The sequence below is a fragment of the Perca flavescens genome, chromosome 7 (genome assembly GCF_004354835.1).
Source record: "Perca flavescens isolate YP-PL-M2 chromosome 7, PFLA_1.0, whole genome shotgun sequence".
Classification (NCBI taxonomy): domain Eukaryota; kingdom Metazoa; phylum Chordata; class Actinopteri; order Perciformes; family Percidae; genus Perca; species Perca flavescens.
In genome coordinates, this window is record NC_041337.1 from 22,976,856 (window position 1) to 23,003,196 (window position 26,341).

At 40.3% G+C, this 26,341-nt stretch overlaps 1 protein-coding gene and 1 long non-coding RNA gene across 3 annotated transcripts in view; one reads left to right on the forward strand and one right to left on the reverse strand.

The window, feature by feature from the left end:
- Nucleotides 1-1,045: 1,045 nt before the first annotated feature.
- LOC114559335 (uncharacterized) lies at nucleotides 1,046-2,019 on the reverse strand. The gene is made up of 2 exons (XR_003693079.1): nucleotides 1,364-2,019; nucleotides 1,046-1,229 (listed from the first exon to the last, which is right to left on the reverse strand). It is a non-coding gene; the product is annotated as an uncharacterized LOC114559335 (long non-coding RNA).
- A 3,166-nt stretch (nucleotides 2,020-5,185) lies between these two features.
- The window catches only part of LOC114558400 (forkhead box protein J3), a 61,769-nt gene continuing 40,613 nt past the window's right edge, over nucleotides 5,186-26,341 (forward strand). For both annotated transcript variants that reach the window (XM_028582383.1, XM_028582384.1), the window contains exons 1-3: nucleotides 5,186-5,453; nucleotides 18,152-18,275; nucleotides 18,582-19,056. In XM_028582383.1, coding sequence (XP_028438184.1) covers nucleotides 18,697-19,056 — 360 coding nt within the window. In that variant the 5' untranslated portion in view covers nucleotides 5,186-5,453; nucleotides 18,152-18,275; nucleotides 18,582-18,696. The remainder of the gene's footprint in view (nucleotides 5,454-18,151; nucleotides 18,276-18,581; nucleotides 19,057-26,341) is intronic.

The window sequence follows — 26,341 nt, forward strand, 5'->3', positions numbered from 1 at the left end:
CCACCCCCCCCCCCAGAGTATTCAACTCATGCTGGAAGCGTTAAGTTTAGCTGTTTATGGGTGTCGTGGCAATTTCGCAATCCCACTCTTACAATGAGGAAAGAGACAAAAATATCTTACAGTATTGTCACATTTTTAATGCTCAGAGCATGGTACAGAAAACTAAAGTGAGTTTGTAATATGCACAATGCTTTGAGCATTAAAAGTGTGACAATACTGTAAGTGATATTTGTCTCATTCCTCATTGTCAGACTGGGAATGCAAAATTGCCACGACATAGGCTATGGGCTTAACCTTCAATTCAAACAAAGATATTAATGGTGCTGTAAAACACATAGCTTAATTCATGAACTCAAACACCTCAGCACAGACTAAATACAATGTCAGCCTGACCATAATGCAGTAGAGCCTAGTGCGTTTATTCTTCTTCCCTGTGTGTGTGTGTGTGGTTATCTAATTTTGGGGACCTTGGGAGACAGACACAGGCCAAAGCCTTTTGTTATCATTAAGCTGCTCTCCCTCAACTCTGAAGACCCAGAAGTGTTTCTGAATTGAACATATGGGCTTTAACCTGTGACTTGAAACCATAGACTTTTATTTTTACAGTCAATGCTTGAAACAGACATAGGGTAGGGTAGGCTAGTCTCAATTTAGCAGCATGAGTGTGTAAGATGGAAATTCCACCCCAGTACAACTGAATTAACATTCCTTAACTGGTGATCTATTAGGCCTACGTGTGAAGTAGGCCTAATCACAGAAAGTCATAGTAGCCTAACTTGACCACTTGGTGAGCAACCGTAGATGCTAGATCGCATCCGCTGGACGTCTCAACGTCAAATGACGTGCCTCATGGCCCACTTTACTGTCTTAACCCTAGTATTCTCACCCTAACCAATCCCCACTCCTCATGCCTAAATAACCCGTCGACACGTCTAGTGGATCCGATCTAGCTATTACCGTGAGCAACGGCATGTTGTACCCTTATTATAAAGTGTTACCGACATACATAGCTAGGCTAATCATTTTTACAGAGGAGTCGATGACATGCAAGTTATATTTTATTAGAATGAACAAAACCGAAAACACGGTGATGGTCAAAAGTACAGCTGCGTATATAGCTAGCTAGGCTAGGCTAGCTAGCTAGTCCAACAGTCCAGCCCTTTTTGCTCAAGTTTCCATTGAGACGCTTCAGGCTTCATGGATGTCCAACGATGATCCTCGTTGTGCCTCTATTAAGAAAAAGAGGCTCTAAATTACTGAACTTTTTAACAACAGAAATGTTACAAGTAAATACAGGTCAACATAAAAGCAAAGTTACAAAATAGAATTTTTTTAAACGTTTCGGATGTTTGTTGAGTTTCACCAAAGATTCCCTCCACCATGGATGTGCAACTGTACGCCTGCGCAACTTTCGTCTCTTGGCGAGCGAGGCGTATTCTCGCGAGGCTGGATCCTGCTCTGCTCTAAAGAAATGTTACATGAGACAAACAAATTATGTTATGTGACTCAACAATACATTCTTAGTATCTCTATTTACCCAGATAACATCGTTGTTAAACAGTTATAAAACTCAATAACATGATCTTCATAATTAACCAAATAGCCTTATCTAAATTCAATTATTCAGCAGCGCTCTATTTTATCTGTATTTTTGTTATGATTGTCCAAAATACATAATCTCGAGATATCACTCGCCTACGTATAACAATGATGGACAGCCCAAAACCTAGAGATTAAAATGGAAATCCTCAATGGTTGCTTTGATGCACCCTTCAGGTTCCACCCTAAGAAGTTGCATAGTTTGCGGTGAATGATGTCTGCCTCCTCCTTGGATGATGTATCCCCTTACTTAGCCTACTCAACGCACTGCATCGTCGGGGAACCAACAGGATCAAACCGGGCAGAGCCGGTCGTGCTGCCCAATCATCACAAAGTAAGGGGGGAAGGAACCGGAGTAGACACATTCCTCTTGATAAACGTTGCGCAGTCAACAACAGACAGACGTTTTCTGCCGCAAGACTCCACCTCATTTGTCATGTTTACAACATAAACATTAAACCACCAACGTTTTACTGTGAAATTGCCGTAACCCCTATTACTTTCTGTGCCAAAATGAACTGTTTATCCTACAACAGCCTATGTTTAACAAACATTAGGCCTACATCAGAATGCTGTTCAGTTATAGGCTACTGTATACAAAGACATGAGTGTTAAAGTAATATTAGCTATATTCTTTATGCAAATTAAGTAGGAGTGACATCATGGAGTCGCACTGATTAAATTAATGCAAAACACAGATGTGCAGATAAAAAAAACTTCAATAGGTTCAAACTATGGTAACACATATGCTATCCTAGAGAGTCCTCTGGTGGTGGACTCATAGATTGCAACACTGGCCCGTAAAAAAAATCAGTTATCCATTTGTTTTTACTTCTTAAAATTAAATGTTTGAAACGTTAAGACAATCCATGGCTTATATTTAGGCTTATATATTCGTTATTAACATCATCTAATTGTTATTTATAATTTTAGATATTTTCATAATGTTGTTGTTGTTGTTAAGAGCAGTTTTCATCTTTACAGTCTATTTCAGCCAAAGTATGAAATTCATGAAGAACAATTTTAGCACTGATTATTGCTGCTTTGAAAATCCTCCAATTCAATGACAAATATTTGCAATTTCAAGCATATCCACTATCCAGACGAGTGCAGCACTGAGTTGTTTCTAAGCCTTAAAGCTGATAAAGTGGGACTGGAGCCATGTGACCAAGCTCACAGACAAAAACACATAATTTGTCTGACAATGTAGTGATGTTAAAAGATTACGGAAGAAATTATACTAGAAGAATGCTGATCAGAAATGTACTTGTAGTTGTTTTGACAGCTGAACAAGGAAGTTTGAGATTCCCATTCAGACATTAAGACATTTAATAATAATAATAATAATAATAATAATAATAATAATAATAATAATAATAATGATAATACATCTGACATAATTTTCCCACAAAAGTTAAATTACCTTGTTTAAATTATTTAAAAATTTCATCGACTTCTTCTCCCTCACTGAAAAATCCACAATGTCAAAATGTGCAAATATTGTTAATTTCAAAAGTTTAACTGTAACGTCAGTGAAAATTCCATTCTTTGTATATGCACTGGACGTTTCCACACCACACACTTGTGTAAATTACATGCTGGACCACAATTGGTGGTTTCCAAACTAGTTTTGATGTCACAAAATCATGCTTGTTATAATGTCAGATTTAAAGTGAACACAGAGAAACGTCCCCCCTACATCAGAAACATGTGAGAACAGCCTTCTAGTGTCAAACTGAACATACATCATTATGCACATTGAAGCTCAAACATCCAAGTGAAGTAACAATAAGCAAAACTGCTGTCATTTAGTCAAGCCAAGCCGAATATCCACTTCTTTTCATATGCTCTTCTTGCCAGCATCAAAACAATCCTAAAAATTGTAAGTTTATTTGTAGCATTGTTCAGTCACATCAATTCAAAGTGGTTTACATAAAACACAACAGGCATTTCAAACAACTATGTCTCTACTTTCTGACTTTTTTATTGAGTGAATTGTTTCACTCATCTTATCTGGATACATGCAAATTACAGGGTTTATGATGGGATTATGAAGTTAGCTGTATGGTAACTCCACAGCAAACAGCAATGGAGCTAAGTGTTAGGGGGATTTGTACAAATGCCAAGCAAAATGTAGAAGCCTACTGTGTCTGCATAGGCTTGTGCCACTGTCTTTCCTCTCTTTTACATGCATTTACGTATATACTGCTACTTCCAGTTTGTTAACAATGTATAGCCTAACACAGAAGGAAAAGCTGTCGGTAAGGAAACTACCATAACATGCTGTAACAGATAAAGCTGTTGTTGACAGTGACTCTGCAGCAGCTCCTTATTACAAAAGATGCCTTTGTTGGCTCTACTTTTAATTCTCAGAATTGAGTTGTACCCAGCCTATGTTTAGTGGTTAATATCCCAGTCAAGAATGTTGAGGGTATATTCAATGCTGAGGGGAAAAAACTGTGTGACTTATAGATACAAATGTCACTCAGTATGTGTATTTAGATCCAACAGTTAGACGCAAAACACAATACAATTTACATGACGTTACATTGGTTGTATGTTAGCATAGACTGTATAAAATAGGTCTCTAGAGAACAGTGTGGTTGCATGAACACAACTCACGCAAATGTGTTAGTATTGTATGTCTTCAGGGTTTAAAATCCATGTTTTGGGCAATCATTTTCAAAGTTCAACCCAAATAACCGAAACACCAGCAAAGTCAGTAGGCTACTGCAGCAAAAGTAGCCAGTGTGGGACCATACATTTGAATACACATCCTTGAGACTGTGTGAAGTGATGAGTTAAAAATGCCAAATCTCTCTCTTGAAATCTTCAGCTTCAACAAGGTGTTCTGCTGATGTCTGTCCAGGTGGATGCGCTGTGCTTCACATCAAGCTTCTCCCTGCATTTAATCAACATATTACAGGTATGCATCCCAGAGCCATATATATATATATATATATATATATATATATATATATAGAGAGAGAGAGAGAGAGAGAGAGAGAGAGAGAGATGCATCCTCACTGAGAAATACCTCAATTGTAACAGATAACACACCACCAAGCCCCTAATTTTGTTGGTGAATAACAGAACAATATAATAGCCTATTAGGTGCCACTAAATGCCACAATTTGCAGCAAATGTTTTGTTGCACTTTGACAAGTGTGTTAACATTGTTATTGAACGCATGTTTCACAATAATTCTGTGTTTTTGGTGTCTGGATATATCACACAGACAGTGTTTTACCCCTAGCGAAACAGTCAAAATCACTGCCATGTTTGAATCATAATAATCATAATAATCAAAATAATCATAATGATTCTTAGATGATGGTGATTACTTAACAGAGATAAAAACCTAATATGATGATAATAATGTCACATTACTTTTTATTTTTAGTTGTTATAGTTAGGCTTCATGCTAGACATAATTCGGTAAGTCATTCATAAGTCGGTGTGTGTCCTGGAAGAATCTCATTCATATTGAAATTGGGAACTAGTTAGTGGATGTGATTTCATTTTTCCTATTGTGGTGCATGAATTTATCTTCAACGTGCTCCGGCTGGCGTTGGAAGTAGTTCCGGTGGTTTAGCAGCAGAGCGGAGCACAGAGAGCCGGGATCTTCATGTTGTTGAGCGCAAATGCGAATTGCGGTTCGAGTCCGTCCGTCATGACTTTCGAATGACCACAGCAGCGGTCAGTTTGACGCCTGCAGAACACCGTGCATGCAGCCTAAGTGACAGCGCCGAGGCTTTTGTCTTCGAGGGGAATTTCCAAGTGCAGAATAGGCGTCTGGAGCTTCTGAACCAGACCAACATTTTTTTTGAGCCGGTTCATATTCATCTACGACGGTGAGTAGTCTGTGCAGAACAATGTTTGAATGTTAGTCATGCATGTTTGTGACAAATAGAGATATAGCCTACTGGGAAATAAGTGTTTTTACTTAATGACTGGCTGACAAGTTCGCTGCCTGTCACAGAATGTATGCATACAGAGACTGTAACATTTGTCTATATCCCAAATGTCCGTCAGATAAAGTCAACTTATTTTAAGTTTCCAATAATAGTCTACCATGCAGACAGAGGGGCTGTCAGGTAACAGGCTGTGAAGGAAGTGGGGTTTAATAGAACCATTATTAGTGTGAAAGACAGTGCCTTGCGCAGCTGAAAACACTTTTGAAGTAATACCAGTGGAAGCTTTCAGCCTGACCGAGCAACAATCCAAGCTCAGAGTCCCTATTAGTAACAACGTAACTGTATGGAGAGGCACAATTAGCTTTAAAGTATAGTGTATCAACTACAAAGTTTAAAACACATGAACTCGATGGTTGTGAGGAAAGGTAGTAACAGAAGGAAAAATAAGCCACTTCAGGGGCTTTATAAGATCTGACCAAATTTGTTTCACAGCATAACATATTTTATATAGGTTTATATGTATACCATACGTGTTGATTTCTTTTTGTTTACTTGTGTATGTGTGCATGTATATAGATATGTACAGTATTCCCATGCATGTACTGTATGGATGTACAGTATGTTGGCATGCATATTATTATGCAATATGCATCATTTCATGTTTCATGGTTATCAGTCAGCACACTTTTTAAAGGATGTGTCATTTTGAGTTGCTTCCCATGTTTAGTTTGTAGGCAATTTATTAAGATCTTAAGTATTAAGACTTAAAATACCAAGTCAGTTTTACATTTAGTTGAAAGTTAACATCATTTACAGAATTGACATTAACGTACGCTTTATATCAGATACAGATAGCACTAAATTACACATCTTTTTGTGAAAACATCTTAGTTTACCTGATGCAGACAGAAGATACGGTAATTTGCCATAACTGCCCTTGAGCACCTGTTTTTTTTTTTTTTTTTTTTAACAGCGCATGTCACTTTTAGTCGCCGTTTTACAGTAAGTTAGGTGATGGTGCAGTTATGCATGGATTTATTTTCCATAGGCTGCCTCAAATGGATCGCTGCAAGAGCCTATAACCTTACCATGAATGGTGACCATCTCATACTGTAAAAGAGTCATTATCTTTCATCATGCTGCAGTAGGGAGAGCCAGCCAATACTATATATTTTCTTCTCTCCAAAAAAAAAAAAACACAAGGGTGTGTGTGTGTGTGTGTGTGTGTGTGTGTGTGTGTGTGTGTGTGTGTGTGTGTGTGTGTGTGTGTGTGTGTGTTTGTGGGCGACAGACTAAGAGAACGTTTGAGAGAGTACCCTGTTCCTGATTTGGATGCGCCTCTAATTCCTATCAAGATGAGAGCTGTCTGAACAGATTTCTCTCATCATTATTTGCTCTGAGATTTACTAGCGCTTGTAAATGGTGTTGATTGAGGGTAATTTGGCTTTTTAATTGCCGAACAGCTGCCACACTCACTGCTGATTGCCATTGTAGACTTTCTGAGTAGATCACTCATAGACCTAAATGCCTCATTAAAACGTTATGCAGAATCGCATGAAACGTGAAGAGAAGGAACCCTCATAATGTTTTACTGATTTCTGTTTTATCATCGGAAAGGTCGTTGTAATTATCGTCAATGTCAGCAAATGCAATGCTTAGAAACGAGTGTAGTGATGACTTTTTGAAAGTTGAATTAAGGGTTATTTGTGGATACTCTTGCATTTGAGTTTCTTTGATAAAGATGAACTCCATGTGCCCGTGTAACAGATGTTAGTTGGGCATAGATGAGAACGACTCGGAGGACCATTTTCCACCATTTATTCCATTGTGTGACCAACTCACATACAGATATTGGTTTCAGGTTGGTCACTGCACATCTGGATCATCAATGCAAAGCAGCACTCTGAGCAAACTTCTTTATAATGTCTCAAGCAATACAACTTTAACAAATACTACATAACTTTGACATGAGGCTTAGCCAGTATGTTTCCTTATGTTAGAAAATTATTAGCTGAGAGCTTTTAAAACTGACTATGAAACCTTTTTTTCTTAAATCAATATAACAAAACATGAACTGTCTCTCTCAAAAAAAAGTGAAGTAAAACCATGAAGAATATAGAAAATGTAATCCAGTGTAGGATATAGGCAACAACATAATTACAATTACCACAGAGCACATACCTGCAGGAAGACAATACAACACACACATATTTCTCCAGGTCGGTCCCTGCACATCTGGACCTAGATTTACATAACAACAGAATTGACACAAGGAAATAGCTGCCAAAATCTCGACAGGGATATGCAAGTCACATGTAAAAAAGGCGTCCCTTTAAGCAAGGAATGACGCTTAGTGGACTACTAGTGAAGTGTCTATAAAACTGTTAGCTGTATATACAATAACAATGGTGGTGATGGCGCAGTGGATATGCCACATTCCTTTGGAGTGGGAGACCCATGTTCGAATCCCATTGCGATACATCAACCAATGTGTCCCTAAGCAAGACACTTAACCCCTAGTTGCTCCAGAGGCGTGCAACCTCTGATATATATATATATATATATATATATATATATATAGCAATTGTAAGTTGCTTTGGATAAAAGCGTCAGCTAAATGACATGTACTACCATTGTTAAACAATGTGCATTAAATGTTACATTTCTTTTTTTAATTATTACTGTATCAAAGAAAACTAAAATAGCACCACACAAGTTGCCACATCAATGCAAAGCAGCACTACGAAGGCGGCTATAGGAACCAAATTAGCACAGGAGACGTCGGTAAATAAAAATAGCTTAGGCTGCTCAATGAGATAAGATTGACGAATTGTAAACAATTATTAAATAATGAATATAATTCTCAAATACAAAATTAAAGTAAAAGTAAGTTGTTTGACCCTTTTACAATGGTATATGAATCAGTCATGGCTGTCGAGATTTTATGTTGTCTTTCTGCATATTTATCAAGATAAGATAAGATAGGCCTTTATTGTCTCCGATAGGAGAAATTCATCTTGGGCATTCGAGAGAAACAAAATGGCGACACATTGTGCATAAACACACAATAAACATACAGTTAACCTACATAGAAACATAATCATACATTATCTCATCCAGTGCTTCAGTGAACATCTAATAAACCTCACACAGTACCCCCCTACCTTTCCTCACAATCACAGAAGAACAGAAGAGAACCCACAATGCATCCTCCCCCTCATATTGCACTTCATATTGATAATGATTGCACATTTCCCGTTAACTCATGCTGTAGTCAATAACTTCTGTATTACACAATGCCCAATTGCATAATACCATATCAAATATAACCTAGCATATATATTTATAAAAATATTGCACCAGTACCCTATCAGGCATTGCACATCCTATAACCATAATGGTAAGTACCACAAATATTATTTAGTAGTATTAGTACATACATACATCACTGCAGCCAATACACACACACATCTTATCTCTTATTATTCATTAATTTCATTGAAAGCGGCACAAATGAGAAGTTATACCTGTTAAGCTTGCAGTTTGGTAACCTGTACCTTCTGCCTGAAGGCATCAGCTCATACTCACTATACAGGACATGATTTGGGTCGTGGGTGATTTTGAGACCCTGTTTCATCACCGCCTCCTCGAAGAGCTCCTGAAGAGGAGTTGGTGGCATTTGGCCAATTATTTTTCCAGCCCTTTTTATCACGTTTTGGAGCTGTGAATTTAATTTAACAGACAGGTTACCGAACGAGCCACAATGCAATAACGAACAATAGATTCGATGGCTGCCTTGTAAAACAGTAGCATATCTTTGTCCACTCCATGAACACTAAGTTGTCTTAAAAAAATATAGATGCTGACATATCTTTGAAGTTCAAGTTTCAGTTCAATTTTATTTATATAGCACGTTTAAAAACAACCTCAGTTGACCAAAGTGCTTAACATGCTCCAAAAGCAACGAAACAATAAACACAAACAAGGCACAATGTACAATACAAAATAACTGACAGTAGAAAAAGAATAATGTCAATAATTTCAAGATATCAAAGCTCAACTAGAATTGAAAGCCAATGAATAATAGTGGGTCTTAAGCATGGACTTGAACGTTTCAATGGTCTGAGCTGTTCTTACATGACTAGGTAAACTATTCCAGAGGTTTGGAGCAGCCACTGAAAAGGCTCGGTCACCTTTGGTTCTTAACCTGGTTCTGGGCACATCGAGGAGCATCTGATTGGACGACCTCAGTGCTCTGACAGGCGTGTGGACATGTAAGAGCTCTGATAAGTAAGAAAGCGAGAACCCATTTAAGATCTTAAAAACAATTAATACAATTTTAAATTCAATCCTGAAACAAACAGGAAGCCAGTGGAGTGTGGCCAAAACCAGTGTAATATGGTCACGCTTTTTAGTCCCGGTTAAAAGTCGAGCTGCTGCGTTCTGGACTAACTGTAACCGACGAAGGGATGACTGATCCAATCCAACATACAGTGAGTTACAGTAGTCTAAACGGGACATAATAAATGCATGCATGACTCTTTCAAAGTCTTTACGTAGCAGGTAAGGCTTGACCTTAGCCAAAAGTCTCAGCTGGTAGAAGCTAGTTTTAACAACAAAACTAATCTGTTTGTCAAATTTAAAAGCACTGTCAAAAATCACTCCCAGATTTCTGATAAAAGGACGAATTTGGGAACCTAAAGTACCGAGAGTATCTACACAGGCACTGAAATGTTCAGCACGTCCAAACACAACAACTTCGGTCTTATTGTCATTAAGACAGAGAAAATTCTGATCCAACCATATTTTGAGATCACTCAATCAGTTTAACAACAGCTGGATAGTTTCCTTCTCATTGTTTCTTACAGGCAAATAGATTTGTACATCATCTGCAAAACAATGGAAAGAAATGTTGTGTTTTTTTAAAATGGATCCTAAGGGCACAAGGGAACAATCATACTCCACTACTCCACTTGATGGGACCACTGCAACTGACAGTCTATTTGTATGCCTAAATACTTATATGTTGTTACATGTTCAACAAGTACTCCTTCAATTTGAAGTGTGTGCACTGATCTCCTATATCCAAAAATAATTTCTTTGGTTTTATTTACATCCAAGTTCAAGTTCAAGTTCAAGTTTATTGTCATATGCATATTAGTACAAAGTACCACAGCAATGAAATACAATGTGCCTTAGCACTCCCTCACACCAGTCAATAATAACAATTTTAAAAACGTAATAGTATTAAAAACATTATAAAATATCCAACATAATATCTACAAGTGACTAAGTTCAGACCACAGCCCTCCTTCCTGTTGTAGTATTGTTCAATAACCTTATTACCTGGGGGTAAAAACTATCCCTAAAACGTGTTGTGCGTGTTTGGATGCTCTGCAAGCGTCTCCCTGATGGAAGATGGGAGAAGAGATTGTGTGCAGGATGACTAGAATCCTGTATAATACCTTGTGCCTTTTTAGTGCTGCGTTTCCAGTAAATTTGTTGGAGCGATTCAAGTGGAACCCCGATGATTTTAGATGCAGTCCTGACCACCTTTGTCAGTAGATTAAGGTCATGTGAAGTAGCCCTACCAAACCACACTACAATATTACCTGTCAGTATACTCTCAATTGTACAACGGTAGAAGTTCAGTAGAATTTTAAGAGACATACCGTATTTCTTAAGACAGCGCAAAAAGTAAAACCTCTGATGTGCCTTCTTAATGGCACAGCTGATATGGAAGGACCATGTGAGGGTGTCTGAAATGTGGACGCCTAAGAATCTAAAGGTGTTAACAATTTCAACTGGAGAGTTGTTAATAAAGACAGGTGTATGTGTAGATTTGTTCTTCCTAAAATCTATGATGACCTCCTTAGTTTTCCCCACATTGAGAGACAAATAATTTCTTTGGCACCACATGATCAATTTGCTTACCTCATCTCTGTAGGCAGTTTCATTATTGCTGTCAATAAGTCCTATCACAGTAGTATCGTCTAGCAAATTTTACGATACTATTAGTGGGATGTTTAGCAATACAATCATAGGTATACAGACTGTATAATAGAGGACTGAGACAGCAGCCTTGTGGTGCTCCAGTGTTTAGCACTATAGAGGCTGAGTATGTAGTGCCAACTCTAACTGTCTGGGGACGGCCTGTTAACCTAACCCTGTTAGAAAGTCCTGTATCCAACTGCAAATAAATTTGCAGAGGCCCAGGTCTAACAGCTTAGATATTAAAATGGAAGGTCTAATAGTATTAAAGGCACTGCTATAATCAACAAATAGCATCCTGACATACTTATCCCTGCCCTCTAGATGTTGGAGTGCAGTATGTAATGCCAGGGATACAGCGTCTATATGCAAATTGTAATGGATCAGTTAAGGCAGGTATGCTATTGTTGATATGTGTCTTCACAAGCTGTTCAAAACACTTCATAATCACAGAAGTCAACGCTACAGGTCTAAAATCATTCATACAGATAGCAGTCATTTTTTTAGGCACAGGAATTATGATTGATTTTTTAAAACAATTTGGAACCACACAAAGAGAGAGTGACAAGTTAAAAATGTCAGTGAAAACAGAGGCAAGTTGACTATAACATGTCTTTAAAACTCGTGGAGTAATGCCATCAGGCCCAGCAGCCTTCCCTATTTTCACAGATTTCAAAACTTTACGTGTATCAATGACTGAGACCTGATGTGCCTGCCTGCTGAACAGATTTCCAGTTGGAGATGATGTGTCTATGTGTGAGTTCCCAATTAGAAGTGCTCTGACATGCGCATGCCCAGGAGGAGATGGTCTCAACGCCAGTGTCTCAGCAGGGCATTCAAAGCGAGCATAAAAAATGTTCAAGTCATCTGGGAAGGAAGCAGTAGTTGTTGTGACGCCACTAGGTTTGGCCTTGTAGCTAGTAACCGCTTGTAGGCCTCGCCAAACGCGCCTAGAGTCCCCTTCAGAACAATATCGCTCTATCTTGTCCCGGTGTTGTTTTTTAGCAGACTTAATTGCATTCCTGAGCTCGTATCTCGCGGTCTTATAACGAGCATCATCCCCAGATTTAAAAGCCACTGTCCTCTCATACAATTTCACGCGTACATTTCTGTTTACCCACGGTTTTTCACCCACGTGGACATTAAGCGGCAGGTTATGCCTTATTATGATGTAATATATTCTTTTTGTGTGACTTCAAAAGTAATGTTGGGACGCCAGTCATTCTTCTCAGTGACTGCCAAGAACGAGTTGCCACCCAATTAAAACATGATGGAGTAGACACTGAACCCAAATTATGACATAATGTGCTTTGTTAAGCAGCTAATGTCTGTAAAGTAAATATACAGTTGTTTTATATGTATTTACATTTTTGGAGAAAGAAAAAATATAGTAATTATAGATATTTGTTTAAGTACATATATAATCAAAACACGATCACATCCTGTGTTCATCCAGTTTTCACAAAGTTAATTTTATTGAAAAACCCCAGTATGATTTAGCGTTAGCATGTATTATTAAGAAGTCGTTTTTTTTTTTACAGCTCATAAGTACAAACCCATCACTTTGATGTGCTCTTCAGAAAGAGTTTGTCTGTCTGAGTCCACAGTGTGGATCCCTGTAAACAGACAGACTATAGGCTCACCTTTCATACTGCTGCCATTATACAGAATCTGCGTTTAACCTGGGAAAGAAGATCTGTTTACTTAAGGACTTACTAAGTAAGAATATGCTTTTAGCAAATACCAACACCCACTCTCTTCAGTTGGATTGATGCCTGCAAACACCTTCGTCTTCTACTGTTTATTGTGAACACTTCCACTAGAGCGGCTGTTGGTCAAGTGCCATGCTCAAAGATTTGCCATAGCTATTAAAATAGGTGAGGAAGAGGTCTCATTTGCTTTAGCTCGAAGCCCTCTAATCTGCCTCTGTTATTATCAGTCAACTACACAGTCAATAGGCCATTTTTAAAACTTATAATCAGCTGTTTAAAAAATTAAAAATAGACAAAGTGATTATTGAAAAAAGAAGTAATTACCGGAGCCCTGCAAGTGAGTGGATGTGGATCCTTCATCCCCAATCAGCTGTTCCTTCGCTATTGATTTACCTATATACTGTACCTCAGCATCTTCAGGCTGGTAAGGCGAATGCATTAGAGCAGACTTAATCTCCTTTTAAGTACCTTTTAGTTCCCTGAGTGCTCCCAGTCGGTGTGATTTTTGTCTTGTCCCCAGGAAAGTACACATCATTTTGGATTCAAATGCAGCAAATCCTTTTATCTTGTCAAAATCCTCTTTGATTCTGTTAGGAAAGCGTTGCTATGATTTGAAAGAGAAAGATGTAAAAGATAAAATGGGGGATGATCACTTTTAAAGGGCTGTCATTTGGATTGAACTCAGCAGCGGTGCTTCAAGCGTCAAGAGTTCAGTGCAAAGCCTCCATTGTGAACCTGATGTAGAGCCTGTGTCTTACACAAGCTGAGAGTGTTGTTGCATTCTCCTGGTTATGTTTTAATGAGTAACAATTGTTAGCCAATTTGCATGTAAAACAATGTTATTATAAACAAGCATCAAAAAGCTGTTATACTTCTAAAAAATGTAAATTACTCTCCATTATAAAGCGCAACAAATCCTAAGCCATGCCTCTGAGCCAGGGCCTCTAGGTTTTGGATGCTCGCTTCCATTATTAATGCTATTCACAAGCCAAACTTTTTAGGTTGGTACAGTTGGGTGCTTTAATCTATTTTTTGCTGTAAATTAATGAATTTTTAAAGAGGACTAGTCCTTGCTGAATAGGGCTGGATGTGGGAATGTAGTTTGAGTCGTGGTGACGCAGTGCTATAGCCCCCTTTACTGTGCAAAGCGTGAGTTCACAAACAGCATCCCATCTCTCTCTTGGGACCTTTAGTTGGGGGAGTTTGCCAGAATGCTGCACTCCTATGTTTTATTTATGACAAAATATGCCTTTTTAACTTTGCCGTTGTCAGAATCTAGAATTGTGATAGCTTTTTCCTAGTCGGCAGTGGTAAGTCTTCTGGGTCGCTAACTCCCTCTACCTTGGCAGATGTTTTTCAGGTGTCTGTGTGGGCTTAGTGAGCTAAATATTTTACTCTAGGCCTTCCGGGATTCAGTAGAACCTACTGATTTCTTTGCCTTCTTTCAATCAGATGTTCTTTCAGACCTGATAAAAAAATTGTGTTAATCGCTAAGTTCTGTTTCATTTGAGATGTCATTTGATTGACTTGGGTGACATGGGCCAGCGATCAGTTTTCAGAACCCAGTGATAAAAGTCAGGGATACATTTTTGTCCTCTCTCTCTGTATTACTCTTTTTTTTCCCCAACCTTATGTTTCTTTTCAAGCATTAGTTAGCCTGACCACTCACTTAAAGTAGTAAGGCCATGCAATGTATCTCAGTTTGAAACGTAGACAGTATCAAACGATGATTGCCTAACCCAGCTCCATTGAGAGAGCAAGCCGCCACCATAAGGGCAGCTGATTTGCCTTGATATTTTATAATTGAACCTTTTCACGGGTATGTTTTCTGGCGCTGAAGCAGAAAGTAATTAAGATGTTCAATACTGCTTTTTGGACCTTTTCCTCCTTCCTTTGAATGGCCCACACTCTTAGACATGACAGCGCTCAGTATGCTTACAGACTTTCTTTTGACACATTAGCCTTACCGTTGCCAAGGCAGTTTTTGCCAGAAACCCCCTCTACTCTGCACGCTCCAGGTGGGTATTTTGTCATTACTTCATTTTCCACTGAAAATATTTTGATGCCTCTTTCTTTTGGCTCCCTCCCCCCTTCCCTCACCCATCCCCCATCCCTCCATTCAAAGTTCTCTATTAAAATGCAGAACTGTAAAGCCTCTCTCTAGTCTAAAAGCCTGCTAGCAGCGGGGGACTGTTAGCTGTTAGTGATGCATACAGCTGAGTGAGTGCATCACAGCTACAAAGTCTAATTGGTGAATACATTCAATCACACACAGACCCTCAACTATTTTAAAGGGACAATGTTCCCAGTCATGAAAGCTCCATCCACAGTGCAGAGAGTGATGTATTTAAATTATTTGGGGAAGAAAGATTTTGTTCATAAACATCCAAATCATTGCTCCTCTTTTCATATTAATGCTTGTAATCTTTTCTGGGAGTGCTAGGTAATAACTCACAACCTGCTCAATGATACAGAGTGGAATCTTGTGGGGTTGTGTGAGCCCCCAATCACTGCATTACAATTAGTACTCTCCTGCACTGCAGCAAGGAGATCCACTTTCAGGGACCGTTTTCTGAACTGTAATGAAATTTACTTTAAATGAATCTGCATTAAACTCAATCATATGAAGGTAAACAGAAACATGTTGTTATTAAGTTAGTATAGTGTTCAAAGTGAGACCTGCATTTAATAAACAGTAAAAAAAAAAAGACATCGTCGGCACTTATGATATAGATCTAAACCTGAGGATGCTGTTAGCAGAAGTAATTGCATTAATACCATAGACTGTATGGATGTTCCTACTCCAAATGTGTAGCCCTAAAATGCAGGATTTTCAACAAAGACAGAAGGGTTAATTTCCTCTCTCTCTCTCTCTCACATATTGCTGTTTCAGTACACTCAGATATTAATGAACAGTTACCTGAGATTAGATATGAGAGTTTAGCACTCATTATCTATGCATACAATATAATACAATGCATTTCTATAGCAAACTAAGGATAGCCCTAAGATAAGCAGAGATACAATCCTGAAAGCTGTCTTCTCTGCTGTGATCATTTTTCTCCCCTGAAACCATGTGGGCCTCTGAGGCTGATGTGAACCATAGCAGATATCAGAAACAAAAGGCACAGTGCTAAGGTTAGCCCAGTCACTGTGGGACCAGTTGACTGAGTCGACTAGGTAATTGGTTGCGTCTACCCACCCAGCAGGGCCCCTCTCCCTAGAAGCCAAGTCATGCCCCTCTTTCCGCTCTCTTCTATAACTCATCATCCCAATGCCTCACCAGGCTAGCGGTGCGAAGCTACACCGTGCCGCCATGCAGCCAACCCACGCTCCCAACATCTCGGCAACAACAGCCACGGCAGCACAGCAGGTCAGGGCTTGTGGCAGACTGATTTGCAGCCTGAGCCTCCTTTTTTAATGAGGGGAAAATAAGTACTTGTTGTTCTGTGTCTTGTGTGTCACCACCCCCATCCCCACCTACCCACCACCACTGCAACTAGCAATGCTACCTTCCCTTCAGCAAAAGAAAAAAAAAAAAAAAAAAGAAGAAGAAAAGAAAGTTGCACTAATTAAGATGGCTTCCTGGGATTTGGAAGAGGGGGGTTGGCTATGGCTTCTCCCACAGTGGCAGGGCCTTGAGGAGGAGATGGGGGTGGTGTTGTGCAAGAGGCCTCATCGGGCATATCTCGTCTCTCTGTTCCTCTTTCCTTCCCGTAGTCCCACTGCCTGGCTTGTTTGGCTTGATAAGTCTGCTGCTAAACATTTGTTTTTTCTACTTGTAATTAAGCAAGGTTTTTGCTGGAGCTGAGTTCTTCCCTTTCTCTTCTTCATCCTGGTGTATCGGGCTCTCCAGGGGGATTGGTGGACCGAGAGACAGGGGTTTGTGTTGCTCCTGGTAGGCAGGCTCATTGAATTTTTCCCACCTTGATTATATACAGTGAGCATGAATGGAAAATGTGTGGGCCAACACGCTCTTTGTTGTTCAAGGACAAGCGAAGGTTACTGCATGGGATGGTAGATGAAGGTTTAGATGTAGATTTCTGTATCCTTAGGAGGCTAAATCCATCCAGCCGTTGTTAACTATTCACTGTCATTGGTCCACTCCATAACTCTTTTGTAAAAGAGCACTTCGCAGAATGTAGGGCTTTTATCATCCATAAGCACCAAGCACCAAACAAGGCAATTTTGAGTGTGGTGTGAATACAACATCTTCACTCCAGTGATCAGTAACTTCAGTCCAGGAGTGACAAATCTACGAATGTTCAGTGAGTAAAGTACATAACAATGGTATTTTCTCTCTTATGCACCAAATGTGATTGTCTTTGTTGTTTCTTCCTGAATCATGATAAAAGTATTAACTAACAAAAAAAAAAACATCCTATCCTACTTGCACAGGACACATTTTTAAGTTCAGCACCGCTCTAAAAATAGTTACCACATTGAAATGTTGGGGCTTCTTGAGTTTTTTCATTGTTTGTGTCTGTCTGAACAGGATCTGAGACACGGGGGGAATAGGGTATGGGGGGTGGGTGGTCGTGGACTTGACAGGAGAGTCTAGAGTCAGAGAATAGGAACACAGTTTTTTTTTGGGGGGTGTTACACAGAGAGGGAAGGGGACGAGCCTTTTGGCTCCTCTAGAGGATTGGAATTCCTCCCGAGCTGTTCCCCCCATTTGGCAGGCACTTGTGAAAACAATTCCCCAGCTTTTAGTCACTCTGCAGATCCAATTGCCATTTCCACTTTGGAGAGAACGAGAGTGAGAGGCAATCCAGATAGACAGAAAACAGTGAGAGAAAGAGAGAAGAGTTTTAATCGGGTTGGACAGATGCCGAGGCCAGTTGAGCGGCTGTGTGATATTAATATCTTTATGAAGGCTGTCTGGCGGTGCAAGCTCACCGTCTTGTGTGGTTTTGTGTTTGTGCATTGCAGCAGCGGCCATCGCAGTGGCTAAATGAAGAACTTGTGAACATGCACGAGGGAAGGACTCTACCTCTCACATTGGTTACTTCCCCAGATGCTTTGGCCCAAAGAAAGATGGAAAGGAATGGGAAGAGTAAGACACTTAACTCATACCCATTTTCCCATACTGCTTTTCTTTTTACTGTTCAATTAATGTTATACAACTGTTTGATTAAAGTTTTTTTTCTTATTTATAGCTCACAGTGCAGATCATGTTTATGTGCAGTGTTAAAGACCAAGTGATGAACATGCCAAAATATTTAGTTTTCCATTATACGAAGCTACACTGTAGGTGGAAAGTCATGTGCGAGTTAACATCTGTGTGTCTCTGCCAAGTGTGCTTTCTGCTCCAGCAAAAGGAGATGAATAGGCGTAGTAAACAAACCTCCTGCTCTTCCAGACTTGAGCCAAGGCTGCTGCACAGCACCCATTCAGTGAGCCAACAGGAGATCCTCCATACGCCACGTCGCTGAGCCTCTCACCCTTTCCTTTTGACCCCTCGGCCTACAAGCGCCATGACCTCTGAGCTGGAGAGTAGCCTGACCTCAATGGACTGGCTCCCCCAGCTCAGCATGAGGGCAGCCATCCAGAAGGCAGATGCGGGACACCACCACGGCCACCACCATGGACACCACCACCACGGTCACCATCACGGGCATGGACCTGGCAAGAAAATTGCCCATCTGGACGCAGGAACAACACTGGACCAGGAGGAAGCTGCACAGCACAGAGACGGTAAACCTCCCTACAGCTACGCCAGCCTGATCACCTTTGCAATCAACGGCTCGCCACGCAAGCGCATGACCCTCAGTGAGATCTACCAGTGGATCTGTGACAACTTTCCCTACTACCGTGAGGCGGGCAGCGGCTGGAAGGTAAGACGAGACAAAAGAGAGATACTGTGTGATATAGCGTTAAGCTTTTATTATTTATAGCTGGTCTCAGGTCTGTGTGTCAACATATCTAATACCCTGGTGAATCCAAATGGATCCAAGTTCACTCCAGCTCTGATCTTATGGTTCCTCATAATCGCTGTTGGGAAAAAATATTTGAGGACATCAGCTTATGTAAACGGCCGATGCTACTAAATGACAATTACTTTTTGGAATTTGATTCACAGATATTAAAGTCATCCTATACCGGGTTCACAATGGCTGCTGAAGCACCCAGATCGGCCACAAAGTGCTGGGAAGCGCTTTTTTTTTTCGCGAGCCACAAGCAAATCTTGCAAGAAAACACAGTAATAATCTATACAAAATGATATAGACGGCATATATAATATAAATGCTCTAATTCTGATAAATGATAAAATATGCATCCCCCTGCTTCCTGAAAGCTAAACCTAGATTTGGAGTCGAACAAATCGATTTGATACTGGACTGATCAAATGCTTTCAAACCTCAACCCTATTGCTCATGCTCAAACTGCACAAATCTGATCCAGTGGTTGCCTTGAAGAGCACAGAAACCTTTTAGTAAACCAGGAATGATTGACAGAGGCGTTTCGTCTCATTCAGACGACATTATTAAATCCTTATGTAAATGCAGCTGTGCAAATCCTGGCTAATATGAGCAGAAAGGTGGCTGTGTTATTTGAGACGAATGAATAGATCCCTACGGTTGTGTCTTGGGGATTCTCTACCTTATTAGTGAAGAAGGGGATGGATATAGTCCTTCCACTGACACATTGAAAAAGCTGTCTGCAAACTATCAACCAATTCATCTTTCTGGGAGCGGGGACATTTTTCTTCTTCTCTCATTATTTCTCTCTTTCACTTTCTATCTTCATCTCCCAAACACTTGCACTCCACCAATCCCACCCTCTCTTAGTCACTAACTCCTCTCTTCTCTCCCTTTCACAAACCTGTGTTTGTTCCCCGTCTATAATCTTCCACACACCATTCCCTGAGCAGAGATGCATGCCAGAAATGGAGACAAAAAGGTTATGATACAAGCCAGGTGGGGTTGGCAGAGCTTCTTACCTGCATGTAGGATTCAATCAATTTGTTTTCTGTTCGGAGAGAGAGGATAGGGGTTATTAAGACCATTCAGGCTTTCTCTCGCTGCAGCTCCTGAGTGCCTTCTCCTGCTGGATGTATTTGGGTGCCAGGATGTTTTATTATCCCATAATTACACTTCTAGATTCATTGATTTGTGTGTGTGTCTGCATTCAAGTAGCTATATTTTCACGTTTTGGCATTAATCCATGATATCAGTGCAGAGAGTTTGTTGTAAGATACATAAACCAAAGTTGTGTTGCATTTTAGTAGCATGTAAAGGAACAAATTAAGCAGTACTTCAAGGTAGAACACCAGTCACATTTCTGTGTTAGTCTTTGAGAAAATGCTGTAAACCTTTGCTTTCTGGATGACCCGCTTCAAAACAGTGGGGCTTGTTCTACACCAGCCATGGCCGTCACAGGGAAAGTTACATAAGTCTGGTTCATTCCAGTTCAGGTGATTGCTGTCAGCTGTAAACAGTGGGACGCAGACACAGAGATTGTCTGGCTGCCACGTTCAGCAGACATGGTCTGCAAGTACACACTTTGAAATTTGTGTTTTCTGAATGTACCGACTCAAGGCGAACACGTGAGTTTTCGGAAAACGCCTCATACATGGTCCGTCGTGTTTGCCGTCTCCTTCACCCTCTGCCACACATGCGTGTGCATACACACACACACACACAAGCTTGTACACCCACAGAGAGACTCCCACTCAGGTAGGCAGTGTACGTGTGCAGTCTGCAGATTACACACGGGGAGCTGAGCAAGGGAGAGGAGATGAGGGTGGGGGAGAGTTGGAGAAGAGAGAGGAGACTGTCAGAGAGCAGAGGAGAGTTTTACTACCCAGCACACGCACTCCGTCTGCTCTGTATGATAATGTGAGAGCGCAGGAGCGCAGAGTTGAAACCAGGACACACACACACACACACACACACACACACACACACACACACACACACACACACACTTTCAAGTGCATAAAACAGCCAATCTAGTTAGCTGGTATAATCATGTAGCTTTCCAAGGTCGTGAGATTTTTGTGTCTTAGCTGGAAATGAATATGGAGAGCTCTTTTCATCTGAGGAGTAATGAGAACCTTCCTCCGGAGCTGTGGAGGAGGTTTAGAATCTGTAACCAAAAAAAACATGAAATTAAGTAGCACACAAATGTTTAAGCCATTTTTGATGGAGCTTGTTGACATTCCTAAATTCATCTTTTGCAACATGCATGCCTAGCATTTCTGTTTTGAAAGCAAAGGAATGGAGATACAGTATACTGGAGTGAAATGCAAACAGTGTTGCATCATGCCCACATTATTTTCCAGAACCAATATAACCAGAAAACATAATGCATCCGGCCACGGCTGTCGCCGACGCAAAGGAATAATGTTTTCTGGTTGTCAGTCCGTCCCATTCTCTCGAGCACGATATCTCAGGAGCACATCGAGGGACTTGGACTCAAGGATAAACTGATTAGATTTTGGTGGTCAAAGGTCAAGGTAATTGTGACCTCACGTCCGTCCCGTTCTTGTGACCACGATATCTCAGGAACGCCTGGAGTAAATTTCGTTACATCTGGCTCAAGAATGAACTGATAAGAATTTGGTGGTCAAAGATCACTGTGACCTCACAAAACACGTTTTTGGCCATGGTTAAAAAGTTAAAGTTAACACAAATGTCTAATAGAATAAAATGATGAAGTGATTGCATTTTATATACAAAAGGTCAAAGGTCAACTTTACTGTAACATTAAAATGTTCTGCAAAAACACTTTTCTGGCCATTATTCAATGCTATAACTCAGGAACAGAAGGGTTTTGGAGTTTATGACCATACTTAACATTTGGTCAAATACTACATTTGTGACACTAATCTTGGGTGCCCATCTTAAAACTGTGGTTATTGTATCTCTTCTCTGCTGCCTGGTTGAAGGTGTTTGTGTGTTTGTGTGTGTGTGTGTGTGTGTGTGTGTGTGTGTGTATGTGAAGCATCCATGTTTTAGAATGCATAGTTTCTCTGCAAGCATTGTGTACTATCAGAATCAGCTTTATTGGCCAAGCATGTGAACACATACAACAAAACAAACTTTATTCTTATTCATCACATACATAAAGTACAATGTAGCGAAATTCAAGTACTGCATATAAACCCATCCTAAGTAGTAGGAGCAGTGGACAGCTATACATACAGCATCCGGGGAGCTTATGCTGTTTTTTCATTACATGGTACCTGCTCGACTCGCCTCGACTCTACTCGCCTTTTTTGTTTTTCCATTATGAAAAAAAGTACCTGGTACTAGCTAACAGGTACTTTTTTTTAGTATCCCCTCCATCGAGGTTCCAAGCGAGCTGAGGTGATACCAAAAGGTGACGTGAAAACCTGCAGACTACTGATTGGTCAGAGAGAATCGTCACAAATCACTGCATCATCATTGCTAACGACAGACGGGGGTGTCCTGAACAAACTCGCCATTTTTAAATAGTTTAGCCTGCTGTGTTTTTTATTTTTTATTTTTGCTGCCTCCAGCTTCTTTGGAAACAAAATTTGTCTTCAGGCTGTGGCAACAGCCACATGCAGAGAATCAAAAACAACACACCTTTGACGTTCTGTGTGTGTGTCACGACAGTTTCCTGCGGCGTCGCTATGACGACCAGCATGAGGCGGTACTAAATCTGCAATGGAAAATGGAGGACGGGGCACCGTGGCCGTGCAGAGCTGGTACTAGCAGTGGGTAAGCGCCATTAGTGTCTTGCTCAGGGACAGTTTGAGAGTGGCCAGAGGAGCCTGGATTCGATCTGACAACCTTGTGGTTGTTGGCCCTGCTACCTCAGAGCCACAAGCCAATTTGAATCTGTTTTTTGTTTCTCTCAAGGCATTTACACACTAATAGACATACAGCAGAACAACAACAAAAAAACTTAAGTCAGATAGATGTTATTTATATCACAAATCAAGAAATAGCATCAGGGACTTCACAATCTGTACAGCAAATGACTTCATCAGACCATTGACTCAGACGAGGAACAACTCCCAGGCTTTGATCTTGTCCATCCTTCTCTCTGCAACGAGTTGCCAGTCTGCCACAGCTTGTTGTAGAGAGGGTGAGAAAGGATATCCAAAATGGCTTTGATTTTGTCCCTTGTCCTCTCAGCCCCTGCCTCCACACGTTCCAACATAGCTGGCCTTTCTTAACAGCTTGTTGAGACTGCAGGAGCCTGTTGCACACATCGGAGGATTAGAGTCTCCGAAAGAACAGTCTGCTATATCCTTTCCTAAAGAGGGATTCAGTGTTATAACTTATTAGTCCAGTTTTTCTTTATTGATTCAGGAATTATAAATGTCAATACAGTGATTCCATTTTGCCAAAAAAGACACTTAATACTTTTTTTATTAAATCCCTTCAAAGTCTTCCCTACAAGCGCAAGGTGCTGATTGTATATTACTGGAACAGCATTATCTCCCTTATGTTATCTTTACCAACCTCTCACTCTCTCTGTCTGTGTCCTACAATGCGCACCAATCTACTTTCCCATGCCCTCTGCATCCCCCTCACAGCCCCTTCACACCCATGTGTCCCTCCTCTCTAGGGTCCACCTTTACCACAACTCATAGTGAGTACGCAGTGGAAGACCAAAGCCACACAGGGGTTTCTTTTTTTGCTTTGTTTTTGTCTTTTATTGTCTCTAATTAAATCAGTTTTTGGTGGGTTTTTGCAATCAGAAACCGTAAATGCTGACCTTCACCACCTGCCCTGCAGTATTTCTTGTTTAGTGTTTTGCCTTAATTAGCTTTCCTTTTATGCTGTTTTAGTGGTGTGTGTGTGTGTGTGTGTGTGTGTGTGTGTGTGTGTGTGTGTGTGTGTGTGTGTGTGTGTGTGTGTGTGTGTGTGTGTGTGTGTGTGTGTGTGTGTGTGTGTGTGTGTGTGTGTGTGTGTGTGTGGTGAACTAACAGAGGCGGTTTTAAGCACTTTGCCAGGTGTTTATATGTCTGCGGCCAGATTTTGCCACTGCAATAGCATTGCTTTTGTGCAAGAAAAGATGCAGTCTTGAAACATACAGGTGTGTAGTTGAGATTGCAGATTGCAGATTTCGAAGATGGGTGTGGTCCAAGCAAGGATGCCTCAATAATGGGTGCCAGAAGTAGGGGGTAGGAATTAGGGAAGAAGCCCCTCCACTTTACGCCTCTGGCCCAATTTGGCATTGCAGCTGGTGTGATCCCATTGCAAAATGGTCTCTAGTTTGTCTAGATATAGATTGTTGTTGTGCTCATTTCATGTCTTGGTGAAATATTGTTTTCTACCTAATGATGAAATTATTTTCTATTCAATTTAGTTTAATTCTTCAGAGTTTTGAAACGTTTAGTTAATCAACAGAACAATTTTGATAATGGATTCAAGTCATTTATCAAGCAAAGACGGCAAACATTCTCTGTTTTCACCCTGACTCTTTGCTCTTTTATATCATGATAGAACATCTAAGGTTAAGGACTGCTGGTAGGACAAAACAAGCAATTTTAAAAAGTCAGACTAACTGATGAGTTGATTAAATGAAAAAGTATGTAAGATTAATTTGTATTCTATGCTGCTCTATTCTTTTCAGGCTGAGTGTGATGGGAAATGTTGGATATTCAAAGCTCACCTCACCATTATCATTGAAATGTGAAGGCCTTCCTTGTTTTACCCTTTGAGAAATGCAGTTAAGACCTGTATCTTCACCAAATGGCTTGTTGCAGTCTGTGCTGACGAACTTGCTCTCTTGCGACTCCCGTCGCCTTGGGTCAGCTCCCATGCAGCCAGGCTAATTGCCCGCGAATTAGCAAGGCCTAATGTGACGTTGTAAAGGGCAGCGCTACCGCAATGGCCTTTGGCCTTTGGCTGAACACCACATGTCACAGACAATCACCTGATATGAATCAGCACTGGGCCATTATTCTGGCTCCCTTCCTCTCCTGCCTGTTCTGTGGGAGATCTGCGACTGAGCTCAGTGGAGGTCGGTGCACGGTGTCAAGTGTACTCACGTATGTGGAGAAAGGCGGCTGTCATTGGCTGCTGGGAGTCATAATGTGGCTGTAGCTGCACCGAGGCTTCTCAGCTTGTTTCTTATGAGCCCAACTGAAAAATGTCACCACCAAACTGTCCTTGTTATGATTCAGCTTTGAGACAATCTGTGGGAAACATAGTGTGTCTGTACATCTACGGTATGTAGTGCTCGTATATGTGTGTGGCTCTATGTGCAAGATGATGTGTTTGTTGTGTTTTCCTGAGAGTCCTTTCAGGAAGAGGAGAATGCCACAGCCATCTGTTTGTTTATTGAGTCTCACCTTTGACTCTGTGCTGACCTCCTTAGTCACAGAACTCTGGAGAACTTTACATGTACCCCAGCATTCCCAGTTTACATGTCACGCTAGATCTGCTGTCCAGATGTGTGTGTGTGTGTGTGTGTGTGTGTCTCAAGGTCAAAGTCTCCCTCTCGACACCATGTTAGAAATTGTGATATACAATATAGATTCCTTGCCATTCAAATTAAACCTTTTTAAATGACATTTTTTGGCCTTTTGCTATCAAAGCTCATATCTGATAGCAAATGTAATCAACCTTTAGAGAATGAAATACCAATTTTAGTGACAAAAACCATCAGAAGATTGCCAGAATCCAGTTTTACCTTGGCTTCTCGGTACATTTCTAAAGTGTGTTGGTGTGTTTAAAAACAACAGTGATAAAAGGAAATTTTAAACCTAAAAAAAATTGTCACACTGCTTTGATCACATTGGAAACCTAAGTAATAAAAGTGTATAGATGGAGCCTTACTACTGAAGGTAGAAAATACACAGATTGTTGTTCAGAATTCACCACGTCACAGTTAAGCATACATACATTTTGTTACACAGAGATTAATGAGAAACTATAAGTAAGAAATGTCATAAGTTATACTTCTGACAACATGAAAACATCTTGAGATAAGCAATAAAATAATCATCATTATCATCATAATCATATTGTTATAATGTTTTGTTGAGATGTATAACTATGGTCATCCCTTTTGCAACATATATCTTTATGAATCACCTTTGATCACTTTTCCTCCACCACATTTGTATTTTTATTTTAAACTGTTGGATAACAAATCGAGATTATCAGCAGTGTCATTTTTAGGCTCTCTCCA